Source organism: Mytilus californianus, unplaced genomic scaffold, assembly GCF_021869535.1.
Source record: "Mytilus californianus isolate M0D057914Y unplaced genomic scaffold, xbMytCali1.0.p SCAF_3, whole genome shotgun sequence".
Classification (NCBI taxonomy): domain Eukaryota; kingdom Metazoa; phylum Mollusca; class Bivalvia; order Mytilida; family Mytilidae; genus Mytilus; species Mytilus californianus.
Genome location: NW_026262679.1, coordinates 125,383,281 through 125,403,451, shown reverse-complemented (window position 1 = coordinate 125,403,451; position 20,171 = coordinate 125,383,281). Strand labels below are relative to the sequence as shown.

General features: G+C 33.7%; 1 protein-coding gene across 1 annotated transcript in view; it reads right to left on the bottom strand.

The window, feature by feature from the left end:
- The window catches only part of LOC127736097 (heparanase-like), a 36,060-nt gene extending 16,428 nt beyond the window's left edge, over window positions 1-19,632 (bottom strand). Inside the window, exons 1-5 of the mRNA XM_052246619.1 lie at window positions 19,596-19,632; window positions 10,215-10,423; window positions 8,588-8,769; window positions 6,197-6,370; window positions 4,062-4,233 (exon numbers count right to left, since the gene is read on the bottom strand). Coding sequence (XP_052102579.1) covers window positions 4,062-4,233; window positions 6,197-6,370; window positions 8,588-8,769; window positions 10,215-10,396 — 710 coding nt within the window. The 5' untranslated portion in view covers window positions 10,397-10,423; window positions 19,596-19,632. The remainder of the gene's footprint in view (window positions 1-4,061; window positions 4,234-6,196; window positions 6,371-8,587; window positions 8,770-10,214; window positions 10,424-19,595) is intronic.
- Window positions 19,633-20,171: the final 539 nt, after the last annotated feature.

The following is a 20,171-nucleotide window of genomic DNA, read 5'->3' as shown; positions in this document are numbered from 1 at the left end:
CTTCCCATGCCTGAGGGAGATATGAAGATTTGTTTACCCAAGAATATTCATATTTCACGAGGGCTCTGCCCAAGGGAAATATGATATTTCGAGGGTGAGCAAATCTTCATATCTCCCGAGGCAAAGGGAAATGAATGTTTTATTCCACTGCCTATGCTTTGTTTACTATCAATACATTAATTATTATTTTGCATACATTTTTTTTCTTATCCGCTTGTTTTTATAAGTTAAACTAAACATGACATACACATTGATGAACAGTACGGATCAAAAGTTCATTATTAGTCTTTTTGTTTTATCGTCTGAAATAAATTTGAACATGATAATGATTTCTGCTATCACTATTTTAAGAAGAATAAGAAGTTCAAAACGTTATGTACATTAACTGCGCGTAACGTCGCACGATGTAATCCCGACATTTCAGAGGGGAATATGATCCTCAAAAGGGAATATGAAGATTTGTTCAATGACACGTGGGATAGTCTCAACCAATCAAATATTGATTTAACTATCAATATGTATAAACAGTGGAATAATACAGCATAAGACATTATTATTTCATTTTTAACAGATGATTCAGTAATGCTACATTGTCTTCAGAACACATTGGTTCATACAGTATTACATTGTTTTATTATTTTGTTCTGTTTTAAATTCTGAAGTACATGACCATGAAGTATAAATGTAATTGAATTAAGTCATGTCAGAAGTCAGGAATCTAGCCACTAGTTGTCATTCTCACTCCCTGGGTTATTTGTCTACCAAGGCCAATGGTAGAAAGTTACATATATCTGCAAAACTTCTATCAGGGAAATTTTAGACTGATTTCGATCACATTTGATTCAACTGGCCAAGTGGTTTCAGTAGAGAAAAACATTTAAATATTCATGGTCAACAACAATAGATAATACACAAACACATCATACCTTCATACTGACCCTGTAGACTAGGTAGGGCAACAACAATAGATAATACACAAACACATCATACCTTCATACTGACCCTGTAGACTAGGTAGGGCAACAACAATAGATAATACACAAACACTTCATACCTTCATACTGACCCTGTAGACTAGGTAGGTCAACAACAATAGATAATACACAAATACTTCATACCTTCATACTGACCCTGTAGACTAGGTAGGTCAACAACAATAGATAATACACAAATACTTCATACCTTCATACTGACCCTGTAGACTAGGTAGGTCAACAACAATAGATAATACACAAATACTTCATACCTTCATACTGACCCTGTAGACTAGGTAGGGCAACAACAATAGATAATACACAAACACATCATACCTTCATACTGACCCTGTAGACTAGGTAGGGCAACAACAATAGATAATACACAAACACATCATACCTTCATACTGACCCTGTAGACTAGGTAGGGCAACAACAATAGATAATACACAAACACATCATAACTTCATAATGACCCTGTAGACTAGGTAGGGCAACAATAATAGATAATACACAAACACATCATACCTTCATACTGACCCTGTAGACTAGGTAGGTCAACAACAATAGATAATACACAAACACATCATACCTTCATACTGACCCTGTAGACTAGGTAGGGCAACAATAATAGATAATACACAAACACATCATAACTTCATAATGACCCTGTAGACTAGGTAGACTAAACTAGAGGCTCTCAAGAGCCTGTGTCGCTCACCTGATTCTACTTTGGTTTTGGAAATTATGTAAAAATAGATTAAAATCATAACAGATACCCTAATAATGAGTGAGGCCAAATTTGGTTTAATATTGGTCCTGTAATTTAATAAAAAATCCTGGTGGCCATCTTGAACAGTAAATCAGCAACAAAGTAGCAACACTTAATCAGCACCTCATAAGAAACATTTATGCCATGTTTTGGTTTCATTCCATTCAGTGCACCTCTAGAAGAAGCATTTGTATGTATTTCCCATAGGGTCTTATGTTAAAGGAAGTCCCCCCATTGGCGGCCATCATGGATGAAGGATCAGCTTCAAAGTAACAAAAAAGTAGTCAGCACCTCATAAGGAACATTCATGCCATGTTTGGTTCAATCCATTCAGTATGTGGTTCTCTAAAAGAAGACATTTGTATGTATTGTCCATAGGGTCCTTTGTTAAACATTGTCCCCATCTGGCAGCCATCATAGATGAAGGATCAGCTTCAAAGTAACAACACTTGGTCAGCACCTCGAAAGGAACATGCATGCCATGTTTGGTTTCATTCCATTCAATGGTTCTCTAAAAGAAAACATTTGTACGTATTTCTCATAGGGTCCTATGTTAAACTAAGTCCTCCGCTGGCGGCCATCTTAGATTATGGATCGGCTTCATAGTAACAACACTTGGTCAGCACCTCATAAGGAACATTCATGCCATGTTTGGTTTCATTCCATTCAGTGGTTCTCTAAAAGAAAACATTTGTATGTATTTCCCATAGGATCCTATGTTAAACTAAGTCCCCCGCTGGCTGCCATCTTGGATGATGGATCGGCTTCAAAGTAACAACACTTGGTCAGCACCTCAAAAGGAACATTCTTGCCATGTTTGGTTTCATTCCATTCAGTGGTTCTCTAAAAGAAGACGTTTGTATGTATTTCCCATAGGGTCCCATGTTAAACTAAGTCCCCCGCTGGCGGCCATCTTGGATTATGGATCGGCTTCAAAGTAACAACACTCGGTCAGCACCTCATAAGGAACATTCATGCCATGTTTGGTTTCATTGCATTCAGTGGTTCTCTAAAAGAAAACATTTGTATGTATTTCCCATAGGATCCTATGTTAAACTAAGTCCCCCGCTGGTTGCCATCTTGGATGATGGATCGGCTTCAAAGTAACAACACTTGGTCAGCACCTCATAAGGAACATTCTTGCCATGTTTGGTTTCATTCCATTCAGTGGTTCTCTAAAAGAAGACATTTGTATGTATTTCTCATAGGGTCCTATGTTAAACTAAGTCCCTCACTGGCGGCCATTTTGGATGATTGAACGGCTACAAAGTAACAACACTTGGTCAGCACCTTGTAAGTAACATTCATGCTATGTTTTGTTTCATTCCATTCAGTGGTTCTCTAAAAGAAGTCATTTGTATGCATTTCCCATAGGGTCCTATGTTAAACTAAGTCCCCCGCTTGCGGCCATCTTGGATGATGGATCGGCTACAAAGTAACAACACTTGGTCAGCACCTCCTAATGAACATTCATGCTATGTTTTGTTTCATTCCATTCAGTGGTTCTCTAAAAGAAGTCATTTGTATGCCTTTCCCATAGGGTCCTATGTTAAACTATGTCCCTCGCTGGCGGCCATTTTGGATGATGGAATGGCTACAAAGTAACAACACTTGGTCAGCACCTTGTAACATGCTATGTTTTGTTTCATTCCATTCAGTGGTTCTCTAAAAGAAGTCATTTGTATGCATTTCCCATAGGGTCCTATGTTAAACTAAGTCCCCTGCTGGCAGCCATCTTGGATGATGGATCAACTACAAAGTAACAACACTTGGTCAGCACTTCCTAATGAACATTCATGCTATGTTTTGTTTCATTCCATTCAGTGGTTCTCTAAAAGAAGACATTTGTATGCATTTCCCATAGGGTCCTATGTTAAACTAAGTCCCCCGCTGGCTGCCATCTTGGATTATGGATCGGCTTCAAAGTAACAACACTCGGTCAGCACCTCATAAGAAACATTCATGCCATGTTTGGTTTCATTCCATTCAGTGGTTCTCTAAAAGAAGTCATTTGTATGCATTTCCCATAGGGTCCTATGTTAAACTAAGTCCCCCGCTGGCGGCCATCTTGGATGATGGATCGGCTACAAAGTAACAACACTTGGTCAGCACCTCATAAGGAACATTCATGCCATGTTTGGTTTCATTCCATTCAGTGGTTCTCTAGAAGAAGTTCAAAATGTAAAAAGTTTACGCCGACGACGGACGACGCCGGACGACGCCGGACGACGACGGACGACGGACGCCAAGTGATGAGAAAAGCTCACTTGGCCCTTCGGGCCAGGTGAGCTAAAAATAATGCTGATGTCACTTACTCTTGTAAATATTTCCTACTAATTTCCTTTACTAACATTGTAACACTGGGACCTATAACAATACCATTTCTCCATTGTGGATAGTGGTTAAGGAGGCTGTGTAGTATACTGTAGTCCTTGGCTCTCTGGGCTCCTGTTATGTTAATACCTACGTCTTTATAAACATCAGGTTCTATAAATACAAAATATATTTGGATTTTTACATGGCATTTTCCATATCTGTAACACATATGTGTCATAATACTGGTGTGGTAATTGGTGGATGTGTATGATGAATCAGAATGAAACCAAGTTGATTAAGAATGAGACCATGATAAATCACGATGAAGCCATTTGGTGATTCATGATGAAACCATGTTGATTAAGAATAAGACCATGATAAATCAGGATGAAGCCATTTGGTGATTCATGATGAAACCAAACCATGTTGATTCAGGATGAGACCAAACCAAGTTGATTCAGGATGAAATCAAGCTCATTCAAGATGAGATCATGTTAATACTATAAGAATATTAACCCTCCCTTGTAAAAGATTGATTTTCAACATTCTACTTGGATTTTTTTTACCAGGTGAGAAAGATATATCTTCATAGCAAGACACATAATATTGATTTAAAGCTGACTAGTCACTTTAATCTTTTTATACCGACATGCTAAATGAAGAAGCAGAAATATCAATTTTAGATTCTTTAATTTCATTGTGCCAGGAATTGAACAACATCTAACACTGCAAGGAAAGCATGCTACATCATATCAACAGAAGCAGTTGTACAGATTTGTCCACTGCAGGGAAAGCATGCCACATCATATCAACAGAAGCATTTGTACAGATGTGTCCACTGCAGGGATAGCCCTAGCTTTCAGTGACAGTGTTTCTTGTAGTTTCAATGTTAAAATTTTAAATATGATGGATATACCGGTATGCATTTATTGATTAACGGCATATGATACAGTTTTGATCCCACAGTGATTTTTTTACGAAAATTTACATACAAGCTATTTTTCACCTAATCAATTCAAATATGTAATAAAAAATATACCTTCATGTGCTACTTTAAGAGATAAATGGGGTATAAATTTTAGACATCTACTCAAAATTTCGTTTTTTGGGCATTTCTATCCTTTGAATAGACATACCTAACTTTTTTGTTTCAAAAGATAAGCAAAAGCGGATTTTTGTAAAAACATTTGGAAAATCTTCTTTACATAAGTATGCTGTAAATTTGTATAATAATTTTTTGGAAATAATTAAATTTTATCAAAGTTTCATGATTTTAGTCAAAAATGGCATTTTTTCCTGTATATTTATCTAATTTAAAAAAATTTCATCTGTGACTTTTTAATAAAAATTGGTACAAAAATCTTCATATGTAATCAAACCTAATGTCATTTTAAAAAAGAGGGGTCCATGATTTCGTTTTCAAGTTCAATCAGTTTGAATGATAAAAATCAGTTGAAAAATGCATCTTTTCCAGATATGTCATAGTTTGACGTCGCGAAAATAACATTTTACATATTAGCAACGTCATTACCTCCCCTGTAACTGTATTGTATGCCCTTAAGCTTTAGATTTGTTGTTCCTGAGGGGAAAAGTCTGACTAAAAAAGGTCAATTCATTTCTGATTATATTCTAGGTTTTCTTTCTTTATATTATTATTGCATACACTCTTTAGACCCATTGGACAGAACTTACAACTTCTATTGGAAATAAAGGTGTCAAATATCAGACATAATTGGACAAATTTCAAAGTATAAAGAATTTTTATTTCTTTTTACTTACATCGCATATTATTTTGTTACACCAATGTGGACATACACTGACCTATAGTTTTAACTTCTAAGTCATTTGGTCTCTGGTGGAGAGATGTCTCAATGGAGATGTCTCAATGGCAATCATACCACATCTTTTTAATTTTATATAATCTTTTAATGGCTCTTGATAGAAATTGTCCTTTGAATTATACATACATGGAATGATTTTACATTAATATTATCTTTTGGGGGGATATTTTTTGGTGTTTATTTGGATGAAGGTGGAATATAGTTTGATATTAAGGCCTATATTTTTTGTAAGACAAATTACCAAAATCGTTATACAAATACATCCATGTATTAACATTAATAATTAATGTTACCATTGCCAAGTTCCCATCCAACTATTTTATATCCTTTCTGTGATGTATAATCCATGAGTAGTTTAGCATTATCTGGTAGCCATTGTCCATTCTGTCTAAGTAATGAGTTCAGGTCAAATATAAGATCCCATCCAACCATTTCTGCAAAACCATTCAGTTCATCCCACTGTCTTGCTACAAAGGAACAAAAATAGGACTAAACTGTTCATTAGATCAATTGCCTCATAAATATGTATGTTTGCTTCACATGCTTCAAGCCTTAAAAAGTTAAATTTGTTAGACAGACAGAAGTTTCTATGAAAATCATATTTGAGATCACAAGAATTTATGCTGACCTCTAGTTGTTGTTGGTTTTTTGTGTTGTTGAGTTTCTGTCTGATTAAGGTATGCTTTCCTTTTATTCATAAACATCAATTTGCCCAACAATTCATTTAATTAAAAATCAATTTAAATTTTCTCAAATACCACAAACGTAAAACGATTAATCTAACCTTTTTTCAATTTTAATAGATTTGATATCAATGTGTATTGAAACCCTAAATAATAAACAGCTGCGCCATGAGCGCATGATACGCCCGTCGTCTTGTGTGTGAATTTTTATGCAATAATCATAAATAGTTTCTGACATACGGCGTGACATGCGAAAACCTCCCTTTTTTTTTACAAAAAAACTCAATATTCTTTAGATTATTATAACTAAGAAGTGTGTAAAATTTTAAGCAATAATCATAAATCGTTTTTTAGATACAGTGCGACATGTGAAAATCCCCCTTTTTAAAAAAAAAAAATCAATATCTCTAAAATAAAATTTTGAATCAAAACCAAAAAGTATACAGAGCTTTAGATTAATATAACTAAGAAGTGCGTAAAATTTTAAGCAATAATCATAAATAGTTTTTGAGATACGGTGCGACTTTTTTTACAAAATACTCAATAACTCAAAAATAAAATTTTGAACCATCACTAAAAAGTATACAGATCTTAAGATTAATATAACTCAGAAATGTGTAAAGTTTCAAGCAATAATCATAAATTGTTTTTGAGATACGGCGCGACATGTGAAAAAAAACACACACCTGTTTTAGTTACTAAGTCCTGTAACTCAAAAAGCTTTATGAAATTTGGATAAGTCGTTCTCAAGTTACGGTGCGACATGTTTACGCCGGACAGACAGACGGACAGACGGATAGACGGACAGACGACATTTGTATACCATAATACGTCCCGTCAAAATTTTGAGGGGCGTATAAAAATGTTAAATCTTAAATTAAGGTACTCTACGAAATCAGTTGTCTGGTATATTGATTACTTAATCAACAATGAAAACATTCCAATTTTACATAATTAATTTGCACAATTAAGACATCTTGTATATCAGCTTTTTGCATAATTATAAGTATTCACAGAATAGGTGTGTAAAATAAATATACATTGCACAGGTGTAAACTGATTTTAATTTAAGTCAATTCATAGTTTCATTTTGACTTTCAAATTTTGTGGACGTACATGTAAAAATGTCAATCATCCACATCCAAGGTTGGTCATATTTCTAACAAAATTCTGATTAAAAAATTGTTCAATGAAAATTTAGTGTATACTGGTCCGTGAACAAAACAAAGTGGTCTGTAGGAAGGATGTAATGATAAACTTCAATATATCGTTCATATAACCATATATATGCTGAAATACTGCAGAAATTGTCTTTGAACATCATCTTTACTACCAGTTGACTTGTTAATCGGTAAAAGATTATCTGAGTAACCGAATTAGTTTGGTAAAATTGTTCTATTTGACAACAATAGAAGACAAACATTTCACTTAACATAAATTTTGTAAAAATTGGACCTTCAAAGAATACATGTATATCTGGTCTTGTTTAACAAAAATGTGATAAATTTAATGGCAGCAGTCAGATTTTAAGGCAGGTTGGGTCATCTATATGACAATTTTGACAGAAATTCATGGTTCTTTTTGAGCTAAAAAGCATCCCTACTAGAACTTATCATTCCATTTATTTATTCTAGTCATGTTTTTGTTGCTTTGTTCATGTGATTTTTTTTTTAAATTTAACAAAGAAAGTAAGAACCTTAGGAGAAATGTAATACTTTTTCTACAAACAGTAAAATAAATTTTGAAGCATTTTCAGGTAAACAACAGATTTTTGACTGGTTTTGCTTATTGTTGAAGGCCGTATGGTCTCCTATAGTTGCTAACCTTTTACATCATTTGGATCTGGTGGATAGTTGTATCATAAGCAATCATACCACATCTATTTATATTGTGATTCTTGTCTGGTACAAGTTATTAAAGAAAACTTTTTGACTTGTACACCATCCTCACATGCATGTATATTATATCATAATAAATTTCTAACTTGTACTGTATCCTTACCTATCATAGTAAAATTAGTCAGTTTCTTGTTTATACGGTCTGTTAAAATGAACTCTTTTGGCACTTTTTGGTAACTTTCACTCTGAGACGATGGATCAAACTGGAGATAATCTGCTGAGCTTCCCCCAACACGTAAATAACATGGTGATAATGCTTTGGCTAATACCTGTACTTTTGGAGAACTAAAAAAGAAAAAATATGTATTATCAAAACAATGTCAGAGTTTTGGTTCAATTTTTCATTTGTTAAGATAAAGAAATACAATCTAAAATGAGATGTAATGTATCATATTAATCTCTTTTTTCTAAATTTAGTATCAATCATAACTTATGGTGACTTCTCTTACTTTAGATCTATGCCATGATATGTTTAGTGACTTCAATAAATTTAGATCTTACCATACATTTGTACCTTATGGAGGCTTCACATAATTTAGATGATCTCTGTTACATGTTTAGTAACTTCTATAAATTTAGATCTTTACCATACAAAAATGATACATTTGTATCTTATGGCGACTTCTCTAAATTTTAAGATGTCTACCATGCTTTATGAAGGTTCTTCACGAGTCGTGTCACTCACTCATATCAAAGTTTATTGCTGTCCTGTTTTCCTGAAGTATTGTGAAGCTTACCTGATAATGAATTTCTTTACCTTGATAATTATTGCTTAATTTGACAGACAAATAATCTCTTTATCTGAGTTTAAAGTGTTATCTCATTTGCCTCATAATTTTTGTCATTACATAAAGTTAACTGTTGCCTCTTTTGCCTGATAATGAATCTTCTTACCTGAAGTTAATTACTGTCCAGTTTGTCTGTTAAATTCTATAACACTAAATAATCAGGTTTACTGTTGCCCTAGGCCTATTTACCTAATAATGAATCTCTCCACCTAAAATTGAGTGTTGCCTAATTTACCTGATAATGAATCTCTTTACCTGTAATTGAGTGTAGCCGAACATACCTGATAATAAATCTTTTTACCTGTAATTGAGTGTAGCCCAATATACCTGATAATGAATCTCTTAACCTGTGATTGAGTGTTGCCCAATTTACCTGATAATGAATCACTTTACCTGTGATTGAGTGTTGCCCAATTTACCTGATATGAATCTCTTTACCTGTAATTGAGAGTTGCACAATTTACCAGATAATGAATATTTCTACCTGTAACTGAGTGTAGCCCAATTTACCTTAGAATGAATCTCTTTAACTGTAATTGAGTGTTGCCCAATTATCCAAATCATGAATCTCTTTACCTGTAATTGAGTGTAGCCTAATTTACCTGATAATAAATCTTTTACTTGTAATTGAGTGATGCCTAATTTACTGGATAATGAATCTCTTTACCTGTAATTGAGTGTTGCCCAATTTGCCTGAAAATGAATTTCTTTAACTGTAATTGAGTGTTGCCCAATTTACCTGAAAATGAATCTCTTTAACTGTAATTGAGTGTTGCCCAATTATCCTAATCATAAATCTCTTTACCTGTAATTGAGTGTTGCCCCATTTACCTGATAATGAATCTGTTTACCTGTAATTGAGTGTTGCCCATTTACCTGATAATGAATCTCTTTACCTGTGATTGAGTGTTGCTCAATTTACCTGATAATGAATCTCTTTACCTGAAGTTGAGTGTTGCCCAATTATTCTGTATAAATGATGTATCTAATGTAACACTAAGGAATCTATCCGATACTGTTTCTATCACTGTATCTGTATCAATCATTACATTGGTTTTTCCATGCTCTGAGTATGTCATCTTCATCATGTACAGCACTAACAGCAGTATCATTTTATAAAGCATTTTTTTGTCCTTCTATTTTCTTTGATCCTTTAAATAAAAATAACAACAAAATAAATTACATATATGAATATTATATAACAGTCATGCCAGTTTAGACCTCTTCAATACATTCAGGTCATTCAAAGCCAGGGCTTTGGTATACTGTAAATTCAGACACTTTGCAAATGTTGATCAATGAACAAAAAATTGAGATTAATTATTTCGATTACAGGAAATGCTGCAAACAAATAATGATATGAAAATTCAAATGGAAGTTTTATTTTTGCATAACCTGTTCCATTGCAAATTTTGCAATTAAAAACATACGAAAAGGCCAAATGTATGTCTTGTTTGTTGGAATATAGTCAATTCTAAAAAAAATTATTTTAATTTCAGTAAGATTTAATTTTTTTCCAGCACATTTTTGGATGTAAGTTATACAAAAACTTTTCAAGTTCTTATTGAAATTGCGAAATTTTGGTTGACAACAGAAATTGAAAGGTATCCCCAATGCTCTTTTGAAGATTAAGCAATTCCTTAGAAGCTCTGATTGGCTTAAACTGGCTTAAAACATAAAGAACTCTACAGTCACTGCAACATTAACAGAGAATAAGTGATACATGGGATAAATCACAGCCAGGATACCATGCATGGATACCTATATAATAAGACAAAAACTAAACTCTAACTGAAATTAATTTCTTTTTTTAATCATGCTAATGCTACGTTTAATGCTTGCCACCCCTTTAATCTCTATTTTCATTTGAAATATCCACAGAACAATTAAATTTTTTGGAGTGGCCAAATTTCTAAATTTAGAGATATCTTCAAAAAATTTTCATAAAACTTTTCTTTTATTTGCTATTTCTATGGACGATTATGATCAAATGGTGTGTCCCACAAAAAAATACTAATTTTAAAAATACAAAATGTACATGTTTCTAAATAGAAATATTAACATACAAGTTCACCTTATTTTTTTCGATAATTTTTTCACCACCTTCATGGTCTTGTGGTAGTGTGTTCGCCTTGAGTGTTGGAGGTTATGGGTTCGAATCCCAGCTGGGTCAAACCAGATTTGAAAGTTGGTATTTGCTGCTTTTCTGCTTAGCATACAGCATTAAGGAGTAACAGCAAAGACTGGTCTGCTCAGAATAGTTGGTCCAGGTATTGTAACATGTCTTCCTGGGGACTAATGTTCAAAATCTGGTTCAGCATGTGGGTCTAGTACAAAGCAGGGTTAGTATTTATATTACATTTACTCATCTCTTCAGTATAAATACAGGATGCTATTCTATTTTTAGAAGCATACAATCACTGTAGATTTATATATATATGTCTGCCTATGTGTAGTGACTACTGTAAATTATACCTTGTCCATCACTATGAAGTCAGTCTGTCGGCCAGTTTTAGGGATTTAAATAGCCAGCAAGATTATGGCCTGATAGGGTTTGTGACATAATTGGTAAATTTACAGATTGAAGACTATTCTGGTAAAATGTATATCAAGATCTAAGCACTACAAAAGTCAAAAAGTCTGAAAAGACCAGTTTTTGTCGGAATTTGCATGAATTTTTACTCGACATTCTTAATTTGTCTGAATAATTTTTAAAAATTCTTGACATAGTATGAATTTGTCTAATAAGGTTCTTGATTTTTCTTGACATGTGTCTTGACAGTATGAGCATTGTCTTAAAATTTCTCGACACTTCCTGTATCATCTGATAAGAGTCTGGATTAGTCTCGACCAACTCTTGACTGTCTTAAATTTGTCTCGATCTGTCTTGACATATTCTTGACATTCTTAATAATGTCTGAATATGTCTCGACATATTCTTGACATTCTAAATAATGTCTGAATATGTCTCGACACATTCTTGACAGTCTTAAATATGTCTTGACACTATCTCAACAGTATAAATTTCGCCTGAAATGTGAACAGACGTATTCTGCACTGTTTATGACATTCTATTGCTGTTATATACTCCTTTTTATCATGGCTAAACTTAACTTTGAAGAATCAAGGATTAATTTGGTATATATAGTAAGATTTTTTGGTGCAACTAAGTTGTAATACCCTGAATAATCCCCCATGTAGTTTAATTTAGTTTAGGTCAAAGAATTTGTTCCCATCTTGATTCAAAAACATTATTCATTTTTTAGAACAACCTAATAACATTTTTTATTCAAATTTGAGTGTTGAATTTTATAATTTTTTATCAAAAATAAATATTAATAAATAATAAAAAAAACTCCTTCCTGAAAAGAAAAAAATGTTTAGATCTATATTATGCATGTCTGTTTGAGAACCATTTCTATAGAAATCATTGATGGGACCCATTATAAATACATTTTTTTTATTATTCCTGGAGTAGATAATAATTTTCTTTTAATCTTTGGGAATTATTCAATTTGTTTTTATGTTAAAATAATTAACTTCATAATTTTGATGAAGAAAATCCATTTCAATTCAATTTTTTTTCATCAAAATGATGATTTTTATTTCCATCTATCAACAAACGTTTTAATTGTAGTGGCATGGTCGGTCAACTGATAAGTTGTATGGCTGATTACAGGTAAAGCAATAACTTCTATTTGACAGTTGCGTGTACTCTGGGGTGTGGAATACCTTAATTTTATGGGGAACAATCCGAACATCCTGTCCATGTGTAATACTTAATATATTCCAACAGATGACATTACACAAATTTTTCTTCTGTTAAATGAATGATTTGTATATCATCATAATTTGCTATTTATATAAACCACATTTTGGTATAATAATTATTTACCATATCAACATTGAATATTATGAATGTAGAATGAAATATGTCTACAGTATGATTGGTTTGAATCATTTAATTTATAAGATTTAGGAATCAAAATTTGCAATTATTTAAAAACCCACATTGAAATTGTTTTATATCAACACAACCACATTTGAATTATTTTATACTTTAGATTTCATAGCCATATTTGCATTTGTAAAAATATTTATATACCCAAATTTTCAATTATTTTACATGCCCAAATTTTATTTTTGTTGTAAAGAAGTGTAACTTGAAACAACAGTATATCATATAAAGAGAAATAAAGATTAAAGTTATATCATGAATATTGGTCATGATTTGTAAAACTCAGAACTGTCAAGTAAATTTAAGACACGATTCAAAATGTTCAGAATATGTCAAGCCATACTGAGAAAAAATAAGAATGTCGAGAATATGTCGAGAAATTTCAAGACAGTATTCAAATGTCAAGAATTTGTCAAGAAATTTTAAGACCATATTCAGAATGTCGAGAATATGTAGAGTAAATTTCATACAAATTTAATATAAATGAGAATTTGTCAAGAAAAATTAAGACACAAGCCATACTTTTGGAGAATGTCGAGTAAAAGTTCATGGGAATTAAGACAAAAACTGGTCTTTTCAGACTTTTAGACTTTTGTAGTGAAGACTACAAAACAAGTGTCTTGTTTGTTGAGATACAGGCATGTTGTATCGGTCATCAAATTAGTGAAGGTGACTGTAAGACTTGTGTACCTGGTTGTTTGTTGAGATACAGACATGTTGTATCGGTCATCAAATTAGTGAAGGTGACTGTAAGACTTGTGTACCTGGTTGTTTGTTGAGATACAGACATGTTGTATCGGTCATCAAATTAGTGAAGGTGACTGTAAGACTTGTGTACCTGGTTGTTTGTTGAGATACAGACATGTTGTATCGGTCATCAAATTAGTGAAGGTGACTGTAAGACTTGTGTACCTGGTTGTTTGTTGAGATACAGACATGTTGTATCGGTCATCAAATTAGTGAAGGTGACTGTAAGACTTGTGTACCTGGTTGTTTGTTGAGATACAGACATGTTGTATCGGTCATCAAATTAGTGAAGGTGACTGTAAGACTTGTGTACCTGGTTGTTTGTTGAGATACAGGCATGTTGTATCGGTCATCAAATAAGTGAAGGTGACTGTAAGACTTGTGTAACTGGTTGTTTGTTGAGATACAGGCATGTTGTATCGGTCATCAAATAAGTGAAGGTGACTGTAAGACTTGTGTACCTGGTTGTTTGTTGAGATACAGGCATGTTGTATCGGTCATCAAATAAGTGAAGGTGACTGTAAGACTTGTGTACCTGGTTGTTTGTTGAGATACAGACATGTTGTATCGGTCATCAAATTAGTGAAGGTGACTGTAAGACTTGTGTACCTGGTTGTTTGTTGAGATACAGGCATGTTGTATCGGTCATCAAATTAGTGAAGGTGACTGTAAGACTTGTGTACCTGGTTGTTTGTTGAGATACAGGCATGTTGTATCGGACATCAAATTAGTGAAGGTGACTGTAAGACTTGTGTACCTGGTTGTTTGTTGAGATACAGGCATGTTGTATCGGTCATCAAATTAGTGAAGGTGACTGTACGACTTGTGTACCTGGTTGTTTGTTGAGATACAGGCATGTTGTATCGGTCATCAAATTAGTGAAGGTGACTGTACGACTTGTGTACCTGGTTGTTTGTTGAGATACAGACATGTTGTATCGGTCATCAAATTAGTGAAGGTGACTGTAAGACTTGTGTACCTGGTTGTTTGTTGAGATACAGACATGTTGTATCGGTCATCAAATTAGTGAAGGTGACTGTAAGACTTGTGTACCTGGTTGTTTGTTGAGATTCAGGCATGTTGTATCGGTCATCAAATTAGTGAAGGTGACTGTAAGACTTGTGTACCTGGTTGTTTGTTGAGATACAGGCATGTTGTATCGGTCATCAAATTAGTGAAGGTGACTGTAAGACTTGTGTACCTGGTTGTTTGTTGAGATACAGGCATGTTGTATCGGTCATCAAATTAGTGAAGGTGACTGTAAGACTTGTGTACCTGGTTGTTTGTTGAGATACAGGCATGTTGTATCGGTCATCAAATTAGTGAAGGTGACTGTAAGACTTGTGTACCTGGTTGTTTGTTGAGATACAGGCATGTTGTATCGGTCATCAAATTAGTGAAGGTGACTGTAAGACTTGTGTACCTGGTTGTTTGTTGAGATACAGGCATGTTGTATCGGTCATCAAATTAGTGAAGGTGACTGTAAGACTTGTGTACCTGGTTGTTTGTTGAGATACAGGCATGTTGTATCGGTCATCAAATTAGTGAAGGTGACTGTAAGACTTGTGTACCTGGTTGTTTGTTGAGATACAGGCATGTTGTATCGGTCATCAAATTAGTGAAGGTGACTGTAAGACTTGTGTACCTGGTTGTTTGTTGAGATACAGGCATGTTGTATCGGTCATCAAATTAGTGAAGGTGACTGTAAGACTTGTGAACCTGGTTGTTTGTTGAGATACAGGCATGTTGTATCGGTCATCAAATTAGTGAAGGTGACTGTAAGACTTGTGTACCTGGTTGTTTGTTGAGATACAGACATGTTGTATCGGTCATCAAATTAGTGAAGGTGACTGTAAGACTTGTGTACCTGGTTGTTTGTTGAGATACAGACATGTTGTATCGGTCATCAAATTAGTGAAGGTGACTGTAAGACTTGTGTACCTGGTTGTTTGTTGAGATACAGACATGTTGTATCGGTCATCAAATTAGTGAAGGTGACTGTAAGACTTGTGTACCTGGTTGTTTGTTGAGATACAGACATGTTGTATCGGTCATCAAATTAGTGAAGGTGACTGTAAGACTTGTGTACCTGGTTGTTTGTTGAGATACAGACATGTTGTATCGGTCATCAAATTAGTGAAGGTGACTGTAAGACTTGTGTACCTGGTTGTTTGTTGAGATACAGACATGTTGTAACGGTCATCAAATTAGTGAAGGTGACTGTAAGACTTGTGTACCTGGTTGTTTGTTGAGATACAGACATGTTGTATCAGTCATCAAATTAGTGAAGGTGACTGTAAGACTTGTGTACCTGGTTGTTTGTTGAGATACAGGCATGTTGTATCAGTCATCAAATTAGTGAAGGTGACTGTAAGACTTGTGTACCTGGTTGTTTGTTGAGATACAGACTTGTTGTATCAGTCATCAAATTAGTGAAGGTGACTGTAAGACTTGTGTACCTATCTACCTATTTATCTAAGTCACTCTTACTCATGTAAGACAAAAAAAATATATATGTCTGTTTACAGTTACCAGATCGACCCTAATTTGAGCGTCGACCCTAAGCCGTAAAGTGAAAAACTTAAATGGAGAATGTGTCACAGATGCCCCCACTTGTAAATATGCACAAGTCAACTTCCACATACAGATTCAGGATTCATGTAGTTGAGACCGTTTTGTAATTTTAAGCATTGGGTATAAGTTTCATAAAATTTGGCTGAGGCAAACTAAAGTTAGAGAACAGAAACGAAAAATACAGCAATTTTAATGTTTATAAAGGGGCATAACTCATGAACAGTAAAAGTCACACCACCCAATTCAAACTTGATCTGTGGTTTATGGTAATAAGCATTGTGTATAAGTTTTATAACATTTTGTTGAGGCAAACTAAAGTTAGAGAACAGAAATGAAAAATACAGCAATTTTAATGTTTATAAAGGGGCATAACTCATGAACAGTAAAAGTCACACCACCCAATTTCAAACTTGATCTGTGGTTTATGGTAATAAGCACTGTGTATAAGTTTTATAACATTTTGTTGAGGCAAACTAAAGTTAGAGAACAGAAACCAATTTTGGGGATGTACAGACGGACTGGACGGACAAGGGTTACACTTAATGCTCCCTCCGCTATAGCGGGGGCATAATAACTGAACTGGTGTCAGAGCAAAGTTACATGTAAAGATACTAATAAATTAAATCAATTGCCTGATACATCCCAATGTTTGCAATCATGAATATGATAGCTGTTTTAAGGAAACTACAACTTGTGTGATGAAACAAAAACTTTGCAGCCATTTTTCCCAACCAATAACCAAGGAAAATATTAATCCAATCATTAAAAATAAAGGAAAATTTGGCCCATGGACAACTTGGACATGGGCAAAACGGACTGCACATTTCAAAATCATGTCGCAAAAAACCTACCTATCCTATTTTTTTTTATGACCTTAAACAGACATATATTTTTTTTTTGCTTAACAGGAGAGCATGATTCTTATCAGAAAATCACATTGTCTCCTCCAGGACTCGAACCAGAAACCTCTAATTACAAGTCAGCACTCTATTCTTAACTGACTGAGCTAAACAAGTCCTCCCTAGCTCAACAGCTTACAGCTGGCTAAGTATCTACTACTCAAGGGAAACAATCCTGTCATTACACATGTACCCTGCTGGAGCAGTATTTGTGTAATTGGCACAACCATGTTACTTAAATCCCCTTTATATGAACATGAATGTCTGTACCATTTAATAAGTGTAAATAATAATCCATCTACAAAACTTTAAATGTTGTTTATCATTAAATCTGACAAGGCAAAGCTACTGATGGCAAACAGGAACCAGGGCAAAAAAGAAACCTGAATAGTCACAGGCACTTGTTCCATGTGATGGTAAAGGCCACTTGTTCTTTCTTTCCACAGGTCTTTACCATTGAATCAAACAAGTGCATGTGGGATAATTTTATGCCCAAACAAGCAACAAAAAACAGAACCATTCTTAACTTTCAGTTCTATAGAGTTGACTGGGAGGTAAGCGGACAGAAAGTCACAATTATGATAGGACCAAAAGTCACAAAAATTTATTTATAATTGTATGAATATAAAAGAGAAAGTTCTTGAAATAATTTCTTTATATTATATATATTCATTTTACCTTGGTAAATGGCTATTGAGACATTTAGGCCATAAAACCCGTTCGGCCATATAGACCACTTTGGCATAGGTAGTTTCGGTCCATTATGCCTTTTTCTTTATGTCCGTTCCTATCAATGTTTTGAATAAAAAAAAAAAGAGGTAAGTAAATATTTCTGAACATATGAATAAACTTAAAAAAAATGTCACTGTCGGCACAGCCAGGTAAAGATTAAAATTTTTTTAATTTTTATTAGTAGATTGAAGTCTCGCTTAAATAGTAGATCGAAATATATACCCCACATCGCCAAATGATGATAAAAAATTGATTTGAAAAATGTAAAAAAATTTGTGTTTTTCTTCAAAATATTATAATAATGTTGTACTGGATTAGATAATAATTATTATATAAGATCATCTATTCCATAGTAGGCCATGCAAAAATGATTGTTGGTTTCCCCTAACCCTGCCGGGTCTGTTTTTACGCTGTGGGTCAATCCCTTTTTTTTTTTTTTTTTTTTTTTTTTGGGGGCAGAGGAAAAAAAATGTGTTGCTCTGGTTTCTTTTGACAATTTTCAATGATGCTTTTATTTAAAATTGTCTGATAATCATTTAATAGTGTGTCAACATTATGCTCAATTATTATTCCTTTAGTTTAAATACATGTACATGGATAACAAATTTACTTCAGGCAAATTTCATCACGTTCTAATGAAGTAACAAGCTTATTTTGCCGAAAGTTAGAATGATTTGATGTACGCCTTGAGAGCAAGTACCGGAAGTGATAAAAAATTGTTTTTATGAAATAACAACCAACTTTAAAATCAATGCTTTAATCATTTTCTGAAGAAAATAAATCGTTTATGTCCTTGAATTTCTTTACTTTTAAATGAAAAATTGCTGTTCATCGACTTGGTAAAAAGGAATATTGCCGATGACAAAAGCGACTGAAAGCGAGTATCGTAAACAACAGGGCGACTAGATTTCGCTTTTGATGGTCGGGCAAAGCGAAGTGACGGCTGGGAAAGCGACTTTGTCGCCCCAGTCGAATGGTAGTGTGAGCCCTGTATAAATAAATTTTAATCATGTAAGGCTTGAAAGGATATATTTCTTAGACACCATGAAGCCATTTAAGTACCATGCTATTTAGCTGCGGAACCATAGCTCTTAGGTCCGTATGATATTTTTTGACAACTTGAATCAATTTTGTTAACAAAGTTGCTTTAACGTATATACATTTGCAATAAAAATACAAAAATGTTTTTAAAAATAAGTGTATTCTTATGACTTATGTAAAAAAAAAATTAAAAAAACTGTTTGTCTTGAGACTTTTTGTCCGTGACTTTCTGTCTGCGACTTTCAGTCCTACATTCGACTGGGAGACCCAAATGTGTATTAATTCATACAATTTTAAAAGACAAGTTAATAACAATACAACATAATAATCTGTAGATGATACACAAATTCATTATGTTTACCCAGGGTTTACCTCAGATTAAGTTGACATTTTTACGCGCTGAATGGGAGGTAACTCTACCTGATAAAGCTAAGTACCACCACACCTAGATTTTAAAAACAATGCTGGCCGATAATTCCGTACGTTTTGTAAGTCCGATCATTTGACGTGTCGGGAGAATCCCCATCTTTTTAAATATTTAGAATTTTCAATTATCCAACATGAACAGATATTATGGCAATGTTTATAACAAAGTTTCCAGGGGAACCAAGTTCTATTAGGCGGAACAAATATACTGTATACATATATACATGTTACAGTGAATTTGTAGAATTAGGGATTATGTATAATCAATGGTAACTTTAGTTATTATATATAATTACTAAAATTTTCAGGAATTATGCATAATCACTAGAAAAAATGTCAGGGATTATACATGATAACTGGAATGAAGAGACTATGAATCCATAGAAAAGTAAAAATAATTTATTCTATAAAATCATATTTTAACATTAAGAAACATAAATAGTAAAATCTTAAGCACAATATTCTTATACAAATCATTTATTTTTTTAAACTACATTGTAAATTTCGATGATACTAAGAGTG